This window comes from Kwoniella shandongensis, chromosome 5 (genome assembly GCF_008629635.2).
Source record: "Kwoniella shandongensis chromosome 5, complete sequence".
Taxonomy (NCBI): domain Eukaryota; kingdom Fungi; phylum Basidiomycota; class Tremellomycetes; order Tremellales; family Cryptococcaceae; genus Kwoniella; species Kwoniella shandongensis.
Genome location: NC_089291.1, coordinates 88,774 through 105,423, shown reverse-complemented (window position 1 = coordinate 105,423; position 16,650 = coordinate 88,774). Strand labels below are relative to the sequence as shown.

Here is a 16,650-nt window from a genome sequence, read left to right as displayed (position 1 = left end):
AAGTAACTTAGATCGAAAGAGTCAAGCGATGTTTGGAATCAAGTTGTTTGTAGAAATCACACACGATGGATTGTTTACTGAAACGTCGAAAGGAGGATAAACACTCACTCACACACACACTCAATCAATCCCTTATCCAGCGCACGGATCATCACACGCATATAGTGTACAAATGCACGTATGTCCGAGCGGTGGAAGCAGTGCGATTCAGTGTATGTATTGTGGACGTTTGTGTTGCCCGCGGCTGGTCTACTGAGCTGCTGTCTCTACACTTATGCATGAAGAGTTGTTCATCATGCTTGAGCTTAGGTAAAGTAAATACGTTGGTCTGCAATATGTACTCTGCTATGTTTAACTTTGACCACTCATACGGTATGTAGAACGTCGTTCAACTAGACCGACAACGCAAGTGCCACATTCCCTTGCTTTCATGTCCTTTCCACACACCTTTTCCCTATCGCGTCTCCTTACTCCCTGACCTGACTTGAGAGTGATCGGTGCGAGGAAAACTGTCTGTACACAGTGTCTGCAACGCGATCCAAGTGACATGAACACCGATGTTACGCTACGCTTCATTACACAGTCTCGTAGTAGCCAGAACACAACGACTAATCGGGGTCGCGCGACTGATTTTCTCTCCTGCCAAAACAGGTGTGTTCCATCGCACGCTCGGACCCACCGCGCTCTTGACCGATATCAAATCCGTAGATGCATACAAAAGATCGTTCACTCCGTAAATACTGTATACCCAGATCGTCCACCTAAGCCATACAAGATGATACAAGTCGCCTTACGCTCAGTTCTCGCCTACGCACCCAGCGTTTCCTCGAAGAAATCTATACTTGTCAATCCTTCCCTTGAAGATTTCATAGTCGATACTTCCCTCACAGCCTTTTTCGCCGCATGCAATAATTGTACAGGTCCACAAACTGTTTTCACAATCAGATCAGATCAGATTCGCTCACCTACTCCCGTTTCGATGGTATGGTGGTTTCAACTCACCTGAAACGTTCATTGGGCCTTCTGCTTCTCTCGCATCTTCACCAATCATCTCGTCCAACTTCGCTCTTCCCCTTCTCCACCTCACAATCTCCCATGCTTCAGGGGTCAATCCGTATCGCCCCACCATCGCATTCTGCTTCGGTAAGAAGATCGTCTCGTCTCTACTTTCCGTCATAGGTGTGGACGGTGCACAAGTCCTACACCCTTCATCCCATCCATTATCTTCTGCACTGCCTCGGAGCTGTAACATCCTTCGAGCTCCTCCTGATGCCACCTCCGCCAACAATCGATCACCAAGACCTCGGGCGTTTACATGTCCGTGTTGCTGTTCGTGAGGAAGGTGTTCGTCTGGCCACGGTTCATCAGAAGCATGCGTCTTCGTCACAAACACATCGACGATCACGTCCATCTCGGTCGGAATATCCACCGCGGCTTGATTGAGCAGTGGCGCGATCCATTCAACGTCTTCTGCATGTCGAATATGCCAGATCAGGTGCAAGTGACGGACCGCCGATTCACCCTTACGAGCATTGGCGAGGATCTGAAGGAAGTGACCTAACGTGAAAGTCACACCGGTACCACCTGCGACTAGGACAACAGTAGCGTACGAGTCTAGGGAATGGGCGTAGCCGTAAGGTCCTTCGAGGTAGAGAGGGAGTGTAGTGGTTACGTCCGATTCGAGGGCAAGCCTTAGTCGTTTGGTGAATCCTGCAAGTGGACAAGAAGTCAGCGAGCCGTAACACGTCATGTCGTAATCAGCACTCACCCGAATGCACACGTATCAGGAAGACGGCCTCATTGGTCGTTTCAGTCGGGATATTGGCGATCGAGAACGGGTGAGATTCGTGCGGCGATGACGATATCGAAGGTGCTGAGATGAAGCTGCATGAATCTTGAGGTGAGCATAGCTCATCTGGTAGCAGAAAATACAGTGAACTGACCCATGCTGACCAGCCCTCCAATTGAACTTGCCTCGCCGTATCGTTACTCTCATAACATCATGATTGAGCAGCTCGATCTTGCTATCGCCTGAATATTTCCATTTCATAGGGTTCAATAGATTGTTCGTCCATATCACTCGTACACCACGGATGATTCGGTCGATAGCCCAGATGATCATGGCAGGCTGTTCCAACATCGTCAGCTACCACCAAAGTCTCATTCCACAGCAAAGCTCACCCAGACCCAATAATGTAGTCTGGTCCAGTGGAAGAAAGCCCCGACCAGATACAAGCTGATGTGAATGATCAGCGAGGTGGTCATTGAGATCTGCGAAAACGGCTTACATGGAAAAGATGATATGAGAGACGATGAAGAACTCGTAGGCGACTCGTCGAATGATTCGGAAACTTGTCAACCACAACATGGTGAAACCGGTAAGAGCAGCGATCCCCTGAGCGAAGACGTCGACAAGTGAGCATTTCCACACCTCATGATCCAGGCAAACTCGACCTACCCAAAGTAAGTACGGTCTCGTGTCTCCTGCTTCCCATCTACGACAAGACACTTCGCTGTTAGCTACGTCCATGGGAACCTGTCAGCCAGATCAGAACTCACACCCTCGGTGTCCATAATAGAGCGTGTACCCAACTAGTCAAGAGACATGCTCTCGAACTTGCTCGGTGTAGGTAGTTGAGCTTCTGATATGTTATGCCGGTGAGAGAGGAAATTGGATTGTTCTTGCTGACCAGCAGGAGGATAATAGGGAGTTGAGAGAAGGACTGGGTGTAACGTGTTACAGTTAGTATCGACATCCAGGACCACGCTAGAGATCTTCAAGGGAGAGCTCGCTCACCATGACGCCCAGCTGGTTTGCAGCATTGTTCTTCGTCACTGGGAACCAACCTAGAACGAAGATGTCAGCTTCCTATCACTCCAAAAAACCAAAAGATGACAGTGGGAAGCACAGAGCCCAGACCCTACTCACTGTCCGTCTTTCTTACACAAAAGAACCCGTACACCAAACAATATACCACCGTCCACAGTCCGTCCGCAACAGTCTCCGGCATATACAGCCACGTTGGGAAACTCCTCAAGTACATTGTATTCCTCCATCCTGCTCCTACAGCTCTTATATTCCGGATCCACCATCCTGCTCGTTCCCTTCCCTCCGTCCGTTGTATTGTACTTTCCTCCTCTTCTTCCTCTTCCCCGTTGTCCTCATCATCTACACTGTTTACAGCTTTATATTGCGTAGTCGTAGTCGTGCTCGTACTCGTTGTTGAGTCGGTTGAATTGATTACCCGCCTTTTCCGTCTCCGATGTTTGGTCGTTCTGAAAAGATGTATTATAATCAAAAGTAGGATAGAACCCAATATCCAAATCCAAGAATATCTCGAAGCTCTAAAATGATATCGATGTGAATGGAAGATTGGTGAAGTGCGATTATGACTATTGAGCGAAGAATGATCGATGGTCCCTCTTCCTCCGGCATCTGGGATATCTCCAGCCGAAATCGATTCGAGGGAGAAAGCCGTCGAAGTGGGATAGAGATTTATCGTTGATGACGATGACGAGGTCATTGTCGATGTCGATGTCGATGTCGTCGAGGGGAGAGCGAAGATTCCTTGTGGGCCATCATCGTGGATCACCATTGTGATTTGACTTGCGGAACAGCAGAGTCAGAAACGTAGACGTAGTAATACAACAGAGTCGAGAGCAGACGATAATAAACAAACGAGGAAGCGGAGAAGAGCGGGAAGGATAACTGAGACGAACAACGTAGGAGATATCGTGATCAATCAACGCCGACTGACTCACCTCTACTCAGCATTCCATCATGTCCATTATTTCCCACGTTGCGTAGCAGATATCGGACCGAGCGAGAGGAATAACAAATAACCTATTAGTTGTAATCAGATAAATTGCCAAGTGGAACGAAGAATCCCTCTGTTTCGGCCGGGACAGTGATGGCAGTAGTGGTGGAGTGGTGGAGTGGGGAGTGTGACACTTTGACCCGATTTGTTTGGTTATCTGATAAATTATTTCCATGCGGTGGGTATCAGGGTTTAACTTACATTGTGAACGGGATAATCGGGTAAAGTGAGTTGTGGCATCTCCGAAAAATCCTACTTGACTTTTGTTTTTGTTGACAAGTTACAATGCGAATGCAGGTTACGTTCCACACTTTAGCTGGTGGCAAGGTCTGATCGTCTGTCGTGATCTACCCTCATCGGGACCTGACTAGAGGACAGCTCTGAGTGAAAGTGCTTAACGAGCGCAGAGTTGTTCTACAACCTCTCGCTCGCCCGCCCGGCTCACAGCCCAATGGCTCCTCCTACCGACTTCTCCTCGGCACAATATTGGTCATCACGCTTCGAGTCTGAAACGTCATTCGAATGGCTCGTCCCGACTTCGACACTCATACCTATAATCGACCAGTGTCTCGAATCAGTAAAGTCTTGTCTTCGCAATGACAAAGGCGGCGTATCAGTTGGAGATGGTGGACGACCAGTCGAACAGGGATCCCAAGAAGAAGGAGCTGAGCAGGATATAAATATCCTTCATCTTGGATGCGGGACGTCTTCCCTCTCTTCTCTATTGTACGAATACCTCACCGAACGCCAAGGTCGGTCTACCCCATCAGACGATAAGGAGACTCAGCTGGCCAAAGCGTCGTCTCCTGGAGGACGATACCGTATACACGATACGGACTATGTTACACCGCCTACTTTACCACCTCCACCGATCCAATTCCATCTCATCGATTTGCTCGACTCCTCTTCGTTATCAGCTGCTGCGACTTTGATCTCATCTACACCGGGTATCAAATTGTCATCGACTGATCCTATCAATGCAGACAGTGGAGGAGAAGCGATTTCTCCAAGTGAGATTGAGACAGGAGACGATACCCCGTTCAACCTGATCATCGACAAATCAACTTCTGACGCTATATCATGTTCTTCCCCTCTGCCCATCCTATCCCACGATCCAAAAGCACCCACCGACCCAGTCCACCGATTAGTGTACAATCTCTCTCGGGTAGTTCCAAAAGGTGGGAGATGGTTGAGCGTTTCATACTCTGATTCGAGGTATGATTTCCTTCCCTCCTCCTTGGAGCAGACGAAAACCGATATGGGCCAGAAAGGAGAGTGTCAATTGGGATGGCGAGTCGTGAAGAAGGAGATGGTGGCGACTACTTATATACCCGGTGGAAGGAGAGTTGGATCAGGAAAAGAGGAAAGGATCGTCTATGAGCCTGAAACTGGGGTCTGGGCATATATCCTTGAGAGAATATGATTAGTACACTTCAAAACTCTCCGTTGGACGGTCTCACTATTGGTGAACTGGTCTGCGAAGCGACAACTCGGCAAAACGTATAGATATACCCTGCACATAGATACCTTGCACTCTTATACCTTTATAGACTACACGACGTTATGCATACAATCTATGAGATACTGCGACGTGAACTTTTCGAGTCTATGATGGGACCACCATGCCATGCTACGTATCTTTCCTGGCTCGACTAACTAATCATACGCAATGTAAACATCGCAGAGGCGTGTCACTGGCTTTGAACCCCGCCCAGACTGTCACACTAAAGGGGCAGACCGTCCGGTCCAAGGGCAATCTTCACCTTCTTCTTCTGCGGTTTCTTTTCGCCTGCGGATTCAATCATAGAATCAGCACAATACACGACCAGACATTGGTACTATATGAAAACCGACTCACCCTCTGGTGCACCCTTCCTCTTACTTCCCCCACTCTTCTTCTTCCCATTGACCTGTGTCGCCCCTCCTTCGCCAGAAGCCACAACCCCATTCACCGCTGACCCCGCTACATCCTCTTCACCACCTTCTTCCTCCTCTTCAGCATTGGGTACGTTCCTCGCCAAACTGAAGAAATCATCTTCGTCGTCTTCTCCACCACCGCCAAGCCCATCTCCGAATTTGGACTTCTTCTCGATCGCGGGGGGGACGTAGCCGTGAGCCTGGGCTTGCATACGTTTCGCGACGGATTCGGCGAGCTCTTCGTCGTCCATGAACAGGGAAACGATTTCGGATGGTTTGGCGACATCCGTGAGGGATTTGGTTCCGACGACGATATCTTGGACATCTTTCTTCGCTCGTGCCATCTTCAAAATACGTTCTTCGATGGTTCCTCGCCTATATCGTCGAAAGCCACCATTAGCAACTAACGATGAGACGGAGAACATATGACTTACGCAATGAGACGATACACCGTGACTTGCTTAGTCTGACCCACACGATGCGCTCGATCCATCGCCTGAGCATCACTTGACGGGTTCCAGTCGTGGTCGTCTAACAGGGATGATCAGCTTGAATAGCAAAACAACCACACGAGAACTATACTTACAGAAGATGACAGTATCAGCAGCGGTCAAGTTGATACCCAGACCACCGGCTCTCGTACTCAGACAGAATACGAAGATCTCAGAGCTGCAAGGGATTTATCAGCACTGTCGAAAGTAACTCCCTTACAGGAGCGACTATAAACTCACTTTGTTTGCCAGCTGGTGACCATATCTCTTCTATCACCAATTGGCGAACTACCATCCAATCTCAGATATTTGTACTGCCTGTAGATCAAGTATTCTTCGACAAGATCCATCATCTTGGTCATTTGGAAGTAGAGCAAGACTCTATGACCTCCATCTTTCAGTTCTCGAAGTAGATCATCCAGTCGAGCAAGTTTCGCTGAATCGACGACGAGTCGCTTGGTTGGCGGGACACGTAATGTCGAGATGGGCGCTTGGTCAGCTGGCGCGGACGCGAGAAGACCGTTTGGCGGGACAGAAGGGACGAGTTGTTTCATCGAGTCTACAGCAATGGGCTCGTTGAGCTGCGATGGTGGTAAGCCGTACATGGCCGTCTGGACCAATGGGTCGGAGAGAAGTCGATCTTGCGCGTTCAGGAATGATCGATTCGACGCGACCGGTTTGATGAGCGGAGCCACCGCGTAATCCGAGGCAAATCGAGCATCGTTCCTCGAAAGATACGATTCGTTCCATACTCTTTTGGTGATATCCCGCAGAGGGACCTGGCCCGGAGCAGCAGCATTCGGAACTCTAGGGGGAATCAAGAATCGTTTCTTCGATGAGGCAGCAAAGTGGTTCTCATCGATGATCGGTCCATCTTCGATTCGGTTTCTCGCACCCTCCGAATCTTGTAAAAGACTGACAAGTGGATGAGCGGTGGCGAGCCTTGCTACACCGGCGGGACTAGCATCGAGCAATTTGACGAAACCGAATTCTGCCTCTTTCTCCTGAACTCTCTCGTTGATCCACGCTGGAGTCCAGATGTTCATGAGGTTTTTGAGGACATGCGTATCGCTCCCCGCCAAACTTTCTTCTCCAGGTCGATCCAGCTTTCCGCCGTCGATCCATAACAGTCGAGGAACCTTGACTTCGATCGCGTTCTTTGCAGAATCAGGGAGATACAGCGTGTCCCCTTCCCTAGCAAGGTTGCCAGATTGAGAGAACGTGCCGAACATGTAAGGTGAAACGACATCGGCTCGCTCAAACAGGTCTGGATGGTTACAAACCTTTCGGAATTGCATGACAAGGTTCATGAGGTTCTTGGCGCCAGAGGTATCGGTGATGTTGTTGGCTTGGTTGATAAGGTCTGAAATCGATACACGTTGTCGAAGAGCTTTGTAGATACGTCGTTGACGTTGACTCAGGTCGACAAGCAGATCAATCTCGATCTAAGAAAGATGTAAGCAAGTGTCTTACCAGTAAGGTAGCATACTTGACTCACCTTATCACCCAACTCCTTCTGCACATGCTTCTTGACTCTTCTCAACATGAAAGGCTTCAAAATCATATGAAGTCTTCGCAATTGTTCAGGCTTCAAAGATCCGCCATTACCACCCGCGGCAGCATTCTCGATATCCCTTGAGAACCACTCTGAGAACTCCTCGTGTGAATCGAACAGCGAAGGCATGATAAAGTGCAGCAGAGCCCATAGTTCTGTAATGGTTGTGTCGTGTCAGCTTGTGATCATCATATATCAAAGTTCAGTGACTCACCATGCATGGAGTTCTGAATTGGTGTACCAGTGAGAAGGAGACGGTTTCGACATCGTAGAGACAAGAGCGACTTCCACCTAGCACTGGACGACGATTTGATAGCTTGCGCTTCATCAAGGATCATATATTGCCATTTCATACCCTGTAGGTATTTCTCATCTTGCACGGCCTGCGTGAAAGGTCAGCCTTACTCGTAAAAAGATAGACCGCGAACTAGTGATCACGTACAAGCTGGTAACTTGTCACGAGGATGTGGAAAGGCGACTCTTCCGAGAAAGTCTGGTTCTTCCTACTCCAGATTCTTCTCAAAGTCTCCCGATCCTTGGGAGAACCCCAATATGGTAAGGCCTTGAGACGAGGAACGAATCGAGCGAGTTCTTGTTGCCAATTGTGCAAAGTAGACATGGGTGCGATGACGAGGAATGGTCCCCACAAGTTGTGATGTTCGGCGAGATACGCAAGCAAGGAGATAGATTGGATGGTCTGTGAAGGAGTGCATCAGTTTCCATTTACTGACATCCCACACGTTCAGCCTCTCACCTTTCCGAGACCCATTTCATCGGCGAGAATACCATTAATACCTTGTTCGTACAAGTTTCCAAGCCATGTCAGACCCTTCAATTGATACTCTTTCAGTTGAGCCATCAACATCTTTGGCTGAGTGATGGTGACGGAGTCGGCACCCAACGAAGGGTTTTGGAAGTTGAGCTCCTCTCCATCCACTAGAGGACAATCAGCGGCAAATCTAGAACTAGCACACTTGAACTAACTGGTATCGTCCTCCACAGGTTGAGGTCCGCGCTTGGCGTTGGTGTCGAATTCCTTCGCCTTGTCTCTTGCAGCTTGAACGGCGGCTTGAGCGCCCCGAGCAGCGTGCCTTCGAAGATTCTCCTCGTCGTCTATGTTATACCATCAGTAAGCAGCGATCTGGACGAAAAAGAGGTGACGACTCACCGTCATCATAATCGATATCAGGCAGGGGCTCCCCATTTTCATCAAGACCAAGATCTTCATTGACATGCTCTGCTCCTTCTGGCGCTACTGGTGCTTTGATGGCATCTCCACCTTCCACATCTTCCGCTTCGTGCGTCTTGATCTTCTTGCCGATGAAGTGAGAGTAGAGTTCAGTCTGAGTCAACAAGAAGTTGAGTTTCCTCGCTTGTCGTTTGGATTCTCGAGCTTCTTCTTCGACCTTTGCCCGTTCAAGAGCTTCTTTCTCGGCCTTCTTTCGAGCAGCAAGTTCGTCCTTCTCGTTCTTCTTCCAGTAGACCAACATCTAGCGCAAAGTCAATATCAGAGTGAATCCTGCTACCTTGCGAGTTGACAATTTAACTCACCTCCTTGACGATACGCTTAGCCTTGTTGACAGCGTCTTTGTTGATCTTATTAGCCCTTTGTGCAGATTTGAGGTTCTTCTGGCCAGTACCATTTCTAACGGCAGCTTGAGCTTTCCTGAGAGCACCCTGTTTGGCAATCGTATCGTATCCTTGGTAAACTCGATAGATCTACGTGGTGGTGTCAGCGAAAACTTGCAAGCTACAGATCCCGATGCTCTCACCTTTGGAACATCTCGGACGATAGCAGACCAAGTTTGCTTTTGCAGCTCTTCTACCAAACCCATACGGACCTTTGCTTCTTGTTCGGAAACACCTCGGGGGTCGTGTTGGTTGGGACCGATGTTGAAGACTTCCGGAGCATTGTCGAAAGGCATCTCGCTCATCACCGACGGAGGGAGATCGTCGGTAAGCTCAGAGGGAAGATCAGGATGAGCTTGCTGGACCGCCAAAACTTCCGCCTTCTTAAGCAACTCCTTCTCGGGTTTGCTAGGTCTCGTCCACTTGCCCTTCCCGACACCAGGCTCCTTTGCCTTGCCTTGCTTTCCCTTGTGTTTCGACGCAGGAGCACTGCTTGGATCGATGACACTACTACCCCCAATAGAGCCAGCTCGCATACTCCTGTCGTCATCGAGTTCTTCGGCAATGAGCGCGTCGGATGGCTTGTGATCTTCGTCCGACAGGTCGGCATATTTCGTTGTCTCCTCTTGCTTATCGTCGATTTTGCGTCGTTTAGCCTTTGTCTTGCCTTTCTTTGGTGGACGTTCGATTGGCTGTTCGGCAACTGAACCATCCTCCAAAAGCGCTGCGATGTCGGCATCTGCCTCACCGTTGACAGTATCGCCAGCAATGGATGTATCGCCTGCTTCGCTTCCTTCGTATGGGTCTCCTTTTCGTTTCTCAATCCCACGCATCTTCTTCCAGCCTTTGGCAGGCCCAGGCTTCTTCCTAACCGTCCCGTCTTTGTTCACCGGAGCACCACCATCCTTCTTCCTCATCCACATCTCGTCCTGCACAGCTTTGACGTCATCTTCCGTCAAACCCTTGACGTCGTCCGCTTCAATCCTCGCTATGACTTCAGCACGAGTAAGACCACAAGGTTGTACGATCGCGTCTGGGTCGAAAGGATCGCCTTGAGCAGAACCGGTTTCGTCTGGGTCAATGTCGTCGGAATGAGGTGGTGCTGGACTGCTTGCAGCATCATCTCCGACGAGACCAAGTAGCTCGTCATCGATGTTGGCTCCTTTGCCCTTGGACTTGCGATTGTACTTGCGTTTGGGTATGTCGACGCCAGAGGCACGAGCAGCATCCCTTGCTTCACGTTGCGCCACTCGAGAGGGATGATCAGATGGCCAGCCTTTCGGTCGTCCCATCTTGCCGTTCTCGTCGTCGCCAGAAGGAGGTGCAGAATCATCAGCTTGACGTGCTCGCTGAGGCTCCTTGCCGTTCTTCTTGCTAGATTCGCCGTTCTTCTTGAGAGGTTTCTGTGTGTGGGCAGGCGGCTGTAACAGATTAGCATCATATTTGACTACTGAAATCATGAACAACACTCACTTCATACTCTTCTGCCCATCGGGCGACATCTTCAGCTTCTTGCTCTCTCTGCTTTTGGTATCGCTTCAGACCTTCTCCCCAAAACTCCTCATTCCCGTCCAGCCTATCGTCGGGTCTAACGATTCGTGAATACTTGCTCTCATTCTTTGCCAGGCTTTTCCAAAATGACCTTCGAGTGTCTTGCGACGGCTTCTGCTTCTTCTTCTCCCCGGATAGTCGGTATTGAGGTTGTTCTTCGTCGGAACCGAAGGGGTCTCTGCCATCTGCTTCCCAGCCTGGAGGTAAAGGTGCCCTTTCGCGACTCTGATGCCTGACTGGATCGTATGAGGCCTTCGCTGGGGAGCGATCGATGGATCTGGGTGTCGACTCGTGTCTATTGGACCACGACGAGCCGGAAGCTTCAGCTGTTGCTGGGTAAGGTTGCGGTGGAGGGTTGTACGGCGGTGGGACATAGTTCAGAAACGGATCGTTCTCTCGAGCTATCGGTGAGTGGAGTGGCCTGGATGGTGGTTCCGGCGACCGAATGTGAGGAGGGAGAACGAACCCTGGTGGAAGCGGAGGTGGACTGACGAACGAGGGAGGGACATATGGCACTGGTCTACGTTCGAACGGAGGCGAAGGTGAAGGACGTGATCTGCGCGGAGGTGATCTGGGAGGAGGGTTGACGAGGGAGGAGAGGGACATGCGAGACCCGAGGTGGGATGGAAAGCCGACTTCGATCTATTATTGGTCACCACACAGTCAGTGGACTGTTCGTTACTGGAGGATTAGAGAGCAGATGAAGTAAGAGGGGAAGACGTGATGCGCATGTCGGTATATGCATCACACAGGGACTGTAATCGCCAAAGTCTCTGCAACGTGTGCAGTTCTTTCACGTACGTCCCCACAAAAGTTGTGACTACTCACTTCTGGAGATCTCGCGACGGGCACCGATGTGCCATGCCTCGCGGTCGGACTCAAGCTCATGCTCGACGACGGACGACGTGTGTAATGCGTGTGATTGGACTGTCGGTCGGCCATCGCGGGAGCGAGTGGGGGGGTGGGGCAGGTGAGAGAGTGGGCGGGGAAGGTGGAAGGTTTGGGAGAGGGATATCTCCTTCCTACCGTTGTTCTACGAGACGTCAATGATTGTTGCCCTTACATGCATGTATGGTGGTGGAGGGCCACTCACCGTACTAAGTCTCAATAACAATCGTCGCTGAATGTATGAGGGAAAGGTCGGCGTTGCAATATAACGAGAAGAAGTGCTGATGCGGCCCTTGCGCTGGTATACTATCCACTCGGAAGCCAGTCTACGAATCTCTCTATTTATTTGCTATTATGATGACGTTCAATGCTAATACGGTGACGGTGATGATGGCGTTGATGATGATATCGAATGTTGTTTACAATGCATATCGAGGATGTATGGAATTGGAATGGATGGGTGAAAGAAAAGCTTGCGTGGCAAGGGGGATTGGATGGATGTGGGGGGGAGGGGATTGGATGGATGACCGGGGGTTGGTTTGCTTTCATTCTTTCTTTCCAACCAACACGAATGCTCCCCTCGTCCTTGTTCTGCCCAACCAGAAAAACGATCCCCTAAACGCTCAAAAGCTCCTTGCTCTCATTATTATTTCATTTTACCCTTTTCCATCCGGAAACACCACAACCTATAAAGTCGCGTAACCGTTCCATCTTATCACAACACGTGGCGAAACATTACCGGGGCGGGGGATCTTTAAGCCACATCAGTATCTCACGGTTGTCTATCTTTTCGGTTGAGCATTCTTCCTCGCGAGCCTATAGATCTGGGTTGTTAAGATCTATTGGACATGCCTATGTAACAGTGATCGTCCGTGAAGGCACGAAGTCGAAACTCGGACGGGTAATGCCATAAACTGCTATCTTCTCGGTAGTGGCCGGGTAGACCCCTACACCTGAAAGCAGTACTCGACGGCTGAAAATCCAATTCGCTTCTTCTCGACCTGATGCTCAGATACACAAATTCAAGATAAGGAAGACCCGAACGATAATTTCAGGCTTTGCTTGTTGTCAGGATGTATGGCATACAGCCATTTTGATTGGTGAACAGCTCATACTTCACGATCGGAAGAAAGTCAACCGCTCAGGGTCTGATTCCAGTGACTGAAAACGCCGCGGTATATTTCCAATCAGTGACAGACAACGGCCTCGTGATTGTTCGCGTTAAGAAGGTAGAGACATGCCATCCGGTCTATCGTGTTCACCTTCCATGGAAACTTTTGGTAAGTTACAACTGGCCAGTGGACGCCAGCAAAAACCCCTCTTAAGAGGGCGCGCAAGTTTTGTGATAGAGAACGGACAAATTTGTCGACCGGTAGTCGTAAAGCTGGAGGACGCATTCAGTTCCGTTGCAGAGTTTTCTCATGACGTGATACAACTCATAATGCCAAGTACCTTCTTATCTCTCATTGCACACGACCACCTTTAGCTTCATCGCAGTATAATGCCACAAACCGTAAGGGACATACATCCGTGGGCGGGGGGGCGAGAGACAGACAGATAAGGGGAGTAGTCTGCTTCCATCATCGAATGATAGAAATGGGAAATGGGTGACACCCATGCGGTCACGCGCGATTGGATATACGCAATGCCAAGCCAAACCTCGTTTATGGTTATTCCCCTAAATACACACCTCTCTCGTTACGATTCTTTTCCAATCACAATACGCTCGAGGCCATAACATCACGGGCACGGGGCAGAGCAGGCACGTAATCGGTTCTATCCCATACACACGCCCCATTTGGTGGCTTGGGGGAAGGCAAACAGTAATCATATGACGGGAGAGGAAGAAGACCAGAGTGATTAATCTCTCTCAATCTCAGGTCATAGCGTCCGGCCGGATCCAAGATTTCGAACTATCAGCTCAGGAGAACTGAAAAAAAGGAAATTGTGTGTTTCCCCCCGCGCCCCGCCAACGATCGTCGTTGCAAAGTGCAAAGGGTTGAAATAGGTAGCAGTGACTGCGGTTGGAGTGATTGCTTCTTTTTCCTTTTCGCTTGGAGCGTATCAAAAGATAAGAAAAGATATATATTCTGCCAAGTCGTAGTGGAAAGAAACACATTGAATTTTCCCATCGACCCATCTCCGCATATCGACCACCACCGTATCGACAGGAGATAAGCTCTCACAATGGATAGTCAGAAGTACAACGACGTTCCACCTCCCATGTACGAGGGGGAGAAGAACGATGACCAGCATGTGTATCAAGGAGAGGTCGTCTACCCCAAGGAAGAGGAGACGATCAGGGCGTTGAAGCCTAGGCAGATCAGTATGATTGCTATCGGTGGTGCTATCGGTGAGGCGTCTTTCCCACTTCAATGACCACGGCAGTTTGGTAATGAGCAATGGACCATTCTCGTGCTAATCCCGACACGTCGCTAGGTACTGGTTTGGTTATCGGATCTGGAACCAGTTTGGCTCGATCTGGTCCTGGAAGTCTGTTCATCTCCTATGTGGTGATGGGTATCGTTTGTTTCGGTGTCATGGTATGTTCAGTCCAAAGTGAAGTCTGCGCCCTAAAAGTCAGGTCGGCTGACCGACGTTGCCCCATGCCGTAGCTTGCTCTTGGCGAAATGTCCACCCGTTTCCCTTCCAAAAAGGGTTTCGCTGGACACGCAACCAGATGTGTCGACCCCGCTTTCGGTTTTGCGACTGCATTGGTCTACCTCTGCAAGGTGAGTTTTGCGATGCATCCAAAGCGAGAGCAGCGGGGAAGGAAATCAGACAAAAGAGGAAAAAAAATCCCCGCGCGTGCCACAAACGCAAAGCTTATTGCTGACTGCCATCCTCTTCAGTACCTCATCATCTCTCCCAACCAAATCGTCGCTGGTGCATTGGTCATCCGATTCTGGACCACAGCCATCAACGGTGCTGTATGGGTGACGATCCTGATCGTGTTTGTCATCGCTATCAACTGTCTTGGTATCAAATGGTAAGTGAAAACGCGCTTGGACAGAAACTGCCACACCCACACCAACCTTTGTGGCTAATCCATTCTTCTCTTTCATTCAGGTTCGGCGAAGTCGAGTTCTGGCTCTCCTTCATCAAGATCCTCACATTGACCGGTCTAATCCTCCTCGCCCTCATCATCGACCTCGGCGGTGTGCCCGGGCAGGAGCGTCTCGGCTTCGTCTACTGGAAAAACGGCAAGGCCTTCAAGCCCTACAAGAAGGCTGGCGACCTCGGAAAGTTCCTCGGCTTCGTCAACGCTCTTGTTCTCGCTCTATTTGCTTACATGGGAACAGAGCTAATTGGTGTTACAGTAAGACCCGTTAGACAGGCTTGCCGTTTTAGAGCTCCAGCTGACCTATTTTCCATGTAGGTCGGTGAAGCGAAGGTGTGTGGACGTCTGCCACACTTTCTGGAACTCTTTGGGTTCTGTTTACTGACTTCGCTGGACCTATAGAACCCCCGTAAGACAGTTCCCGCTGCCATCAAGAAGACTTTCTTCCGAATCCTCTTCTTCTACATCATCGGTGTGCTTCTCATCGGCATGATTGTCGACTCGTCGTCCAAACAGCTTGCTCAGGCTGCCGCCAAGGGTACATCCGGTGGTGCCTCTGCTTCTCCCTTCGTTGTGGCTATCCAAGACGCAGGAATCAAGGGTCTCCCAGCTCTCATCAATGCCTTGTTAGTGACGTCTCCTTCCTACACCGCTTTACCGTCGCCATTCTCGACGCTGAATTATAGCTGACATTGTCTCTCAGGATCCTGGTCTTCACCATCTCCGCGGCAAACAGTGACCAGTACATCGCCAGTAGAACTCTGTCAGTCAAGGTCTTGAAGCCCCAAACTATCGTCAGACGGCTGACATTCATTCTGTGGTCAGGTACGGTATGGCTAAGGATGGAAATGCTCCTCGAATCTTCACCAAGTGTACTAAGCGAGGTGTCCCTTGGGTGGCATTTATCTTCACCGGATGCTTCATGGGATTGGCGTACCTCGTTGCCGACAACGATGCTTTGTCCATCTTCAACTATTTCGTCAACTCTGTCACCATTTTCGGTGGATTGACCTGGGTAAGTGAAGGCCCCTTCGAATACTATAACCCCTTGGACGTCATCTAAATCCAGTCCTTTGTTCCTTTATAACATAAAATCCCCCTGACTGTCATAAACTATATACGTTGCGGAGACAAAGCTGACGGTGCTTGACTCGCAGGTCTCTATCCTTGCTTCGCATGTCGGGTTCATGCGAGGTCTCAAGAGACAGGGTATCTCTCGAGACTCCCTCCCCTTCAAAGCTCCCTTCCAGCCGTACATGACCTACTTCTCCCTCGCCATGGCTGTCGCTGTCTGTATCTTCAAGGGATTCGACTCGTTCATGCCTTGGAACTACAAGACTTTCATCACCAACTACATTGGTATTCCAGTCTACGTTGTGGGATACACCGTCTACAAGCGTACGTCAGGTGTTTTGCCTATATCGGTACGGAATATAGGGAACTGATATATCCGATGCCTCTTCACTCAGTCCTCTACCGCACCAAAGCTGTCAAGATGCACGAGATGGATTTGTCCACCGGCGCGCGAGAATTCGATGATATCGAGGACGAGACTGAGGAGGATGACAAGTACAAGAGTCTCAACTGGAAGCAGAAGGCGATCTACCAGCTCAAGAACTGGTAAACTGTCATATCAAGGGTAGTGACATCGAATCAATTCTGTAGGTCTCTCGCAGTGGACTGTGATTGGTGAATTGGTAGTTGTGTAAAGGTAATGAGAAAGGGAAGGACGGGACAGCA

General features: G+C 49.8%; 4 protein-coding genes across 4 annotated transcripts; 2 read left to right on the top strand and 2 right to left on the bottom strand.

Annotated features, from left to right (window-relative positions):
* Positions 1–807: 807 nt before the first annotated feature.
* Positions 808–3,596, bottom strand: CI109_102745 (uncharacterized protein; the record flags this gene model as incomplete). Its single annotated transcript, XM_032006076.1, has 10 exons — positions 808–929; positions 1,003–1,710; positions 1,769–1,884; positions 1,944–2,128; positions 2,182–2,236; positions 2,289–2,395; positions 2,459–2,495; positions 2,560–2,723; positions 2,798–2,847; positions 2,930–3,596. The coding sequence occupies 10 exons, from the start codon at positions 3,594–3,596 to the stop codon at positions 808–810; spliced, it is 2,211 nt and encodes a 736-aa protein (XP_031859657.1).
* A 673-nt stretch (positions 3,597–4,269) lies between these two features.
* On the top strand, positions 4,270–5,241 carry CI109_102744 (uncharacterized protein; the record flags this gene model as incomplete). Its single annotated transcript, XM_032006077.1, has 1 exon — positions 4,270–5,241. One exon carries the CDS (start codon positions 4,270–4,272, stop codon positions 5,239–5,241), a length of 972 nt encoding a protein of 323 aa, XP_031859658.1.
* A 301-nt stretch (positions 5,242–5,542) lies between these two features.
* CI109_102743 (uncharacterized protein) lies at positions 5,543–11,903 on the bottom strand (the record flags this gene model as incomplete). Its single annotated transcript, XM_032006078.2, has 15 exons — positions 5,543–5,607; positions 5,677–6,110; positions 6,170–6,266; positions 6,322–6,404; positions 6,467–7,671; positions 7,725–7,936; positions 7,996–8,164; positions 8,224–8,478; positions 8,536–8,717; positions 8,766–8,894; positions 8,950–9,271; positions 9,333–9,500; positions 9,554–10,831; positions 10,884–11,603; positions 11,790–11,903. 15 exons carry the CDS (start codon positions 11,901–11,903, stop codon positions 5,543–5,545), a joined length of 5,433 nt encoding a protein of 1,810 aa, XP_031859659.2.
* Positions 11,904–14,036: 2,133 nt separating this feature from the next.
* On the top strand, positions 14,037–16,534 carry CI109_102742 (uncharacterized protein; the record flags this gene model as incomplete). Its single annotated transcript, XM_032006079.1, has 11 exons — positions 14,037–14,202; positions 14,289–14,392; positions 14,465–14,581; positions 14,702–14,838; positions 14,919–15,168; positions 15,229–15,243; positions 15,313–15,536; positions 15,614–15,673; positions 15,736–15,925; positions 16,068–16,308; positions 16,380–16,534. 11 exons carry the CDS (start codon positions 14,037–14,039, stop codon positions 16,532–16,534), a joined length of 1,659 nt encoding a protein of 552 aa, XP_031859660.1.
* Positions 16,535–16,650: the final 116 nt, after the last annotated feature.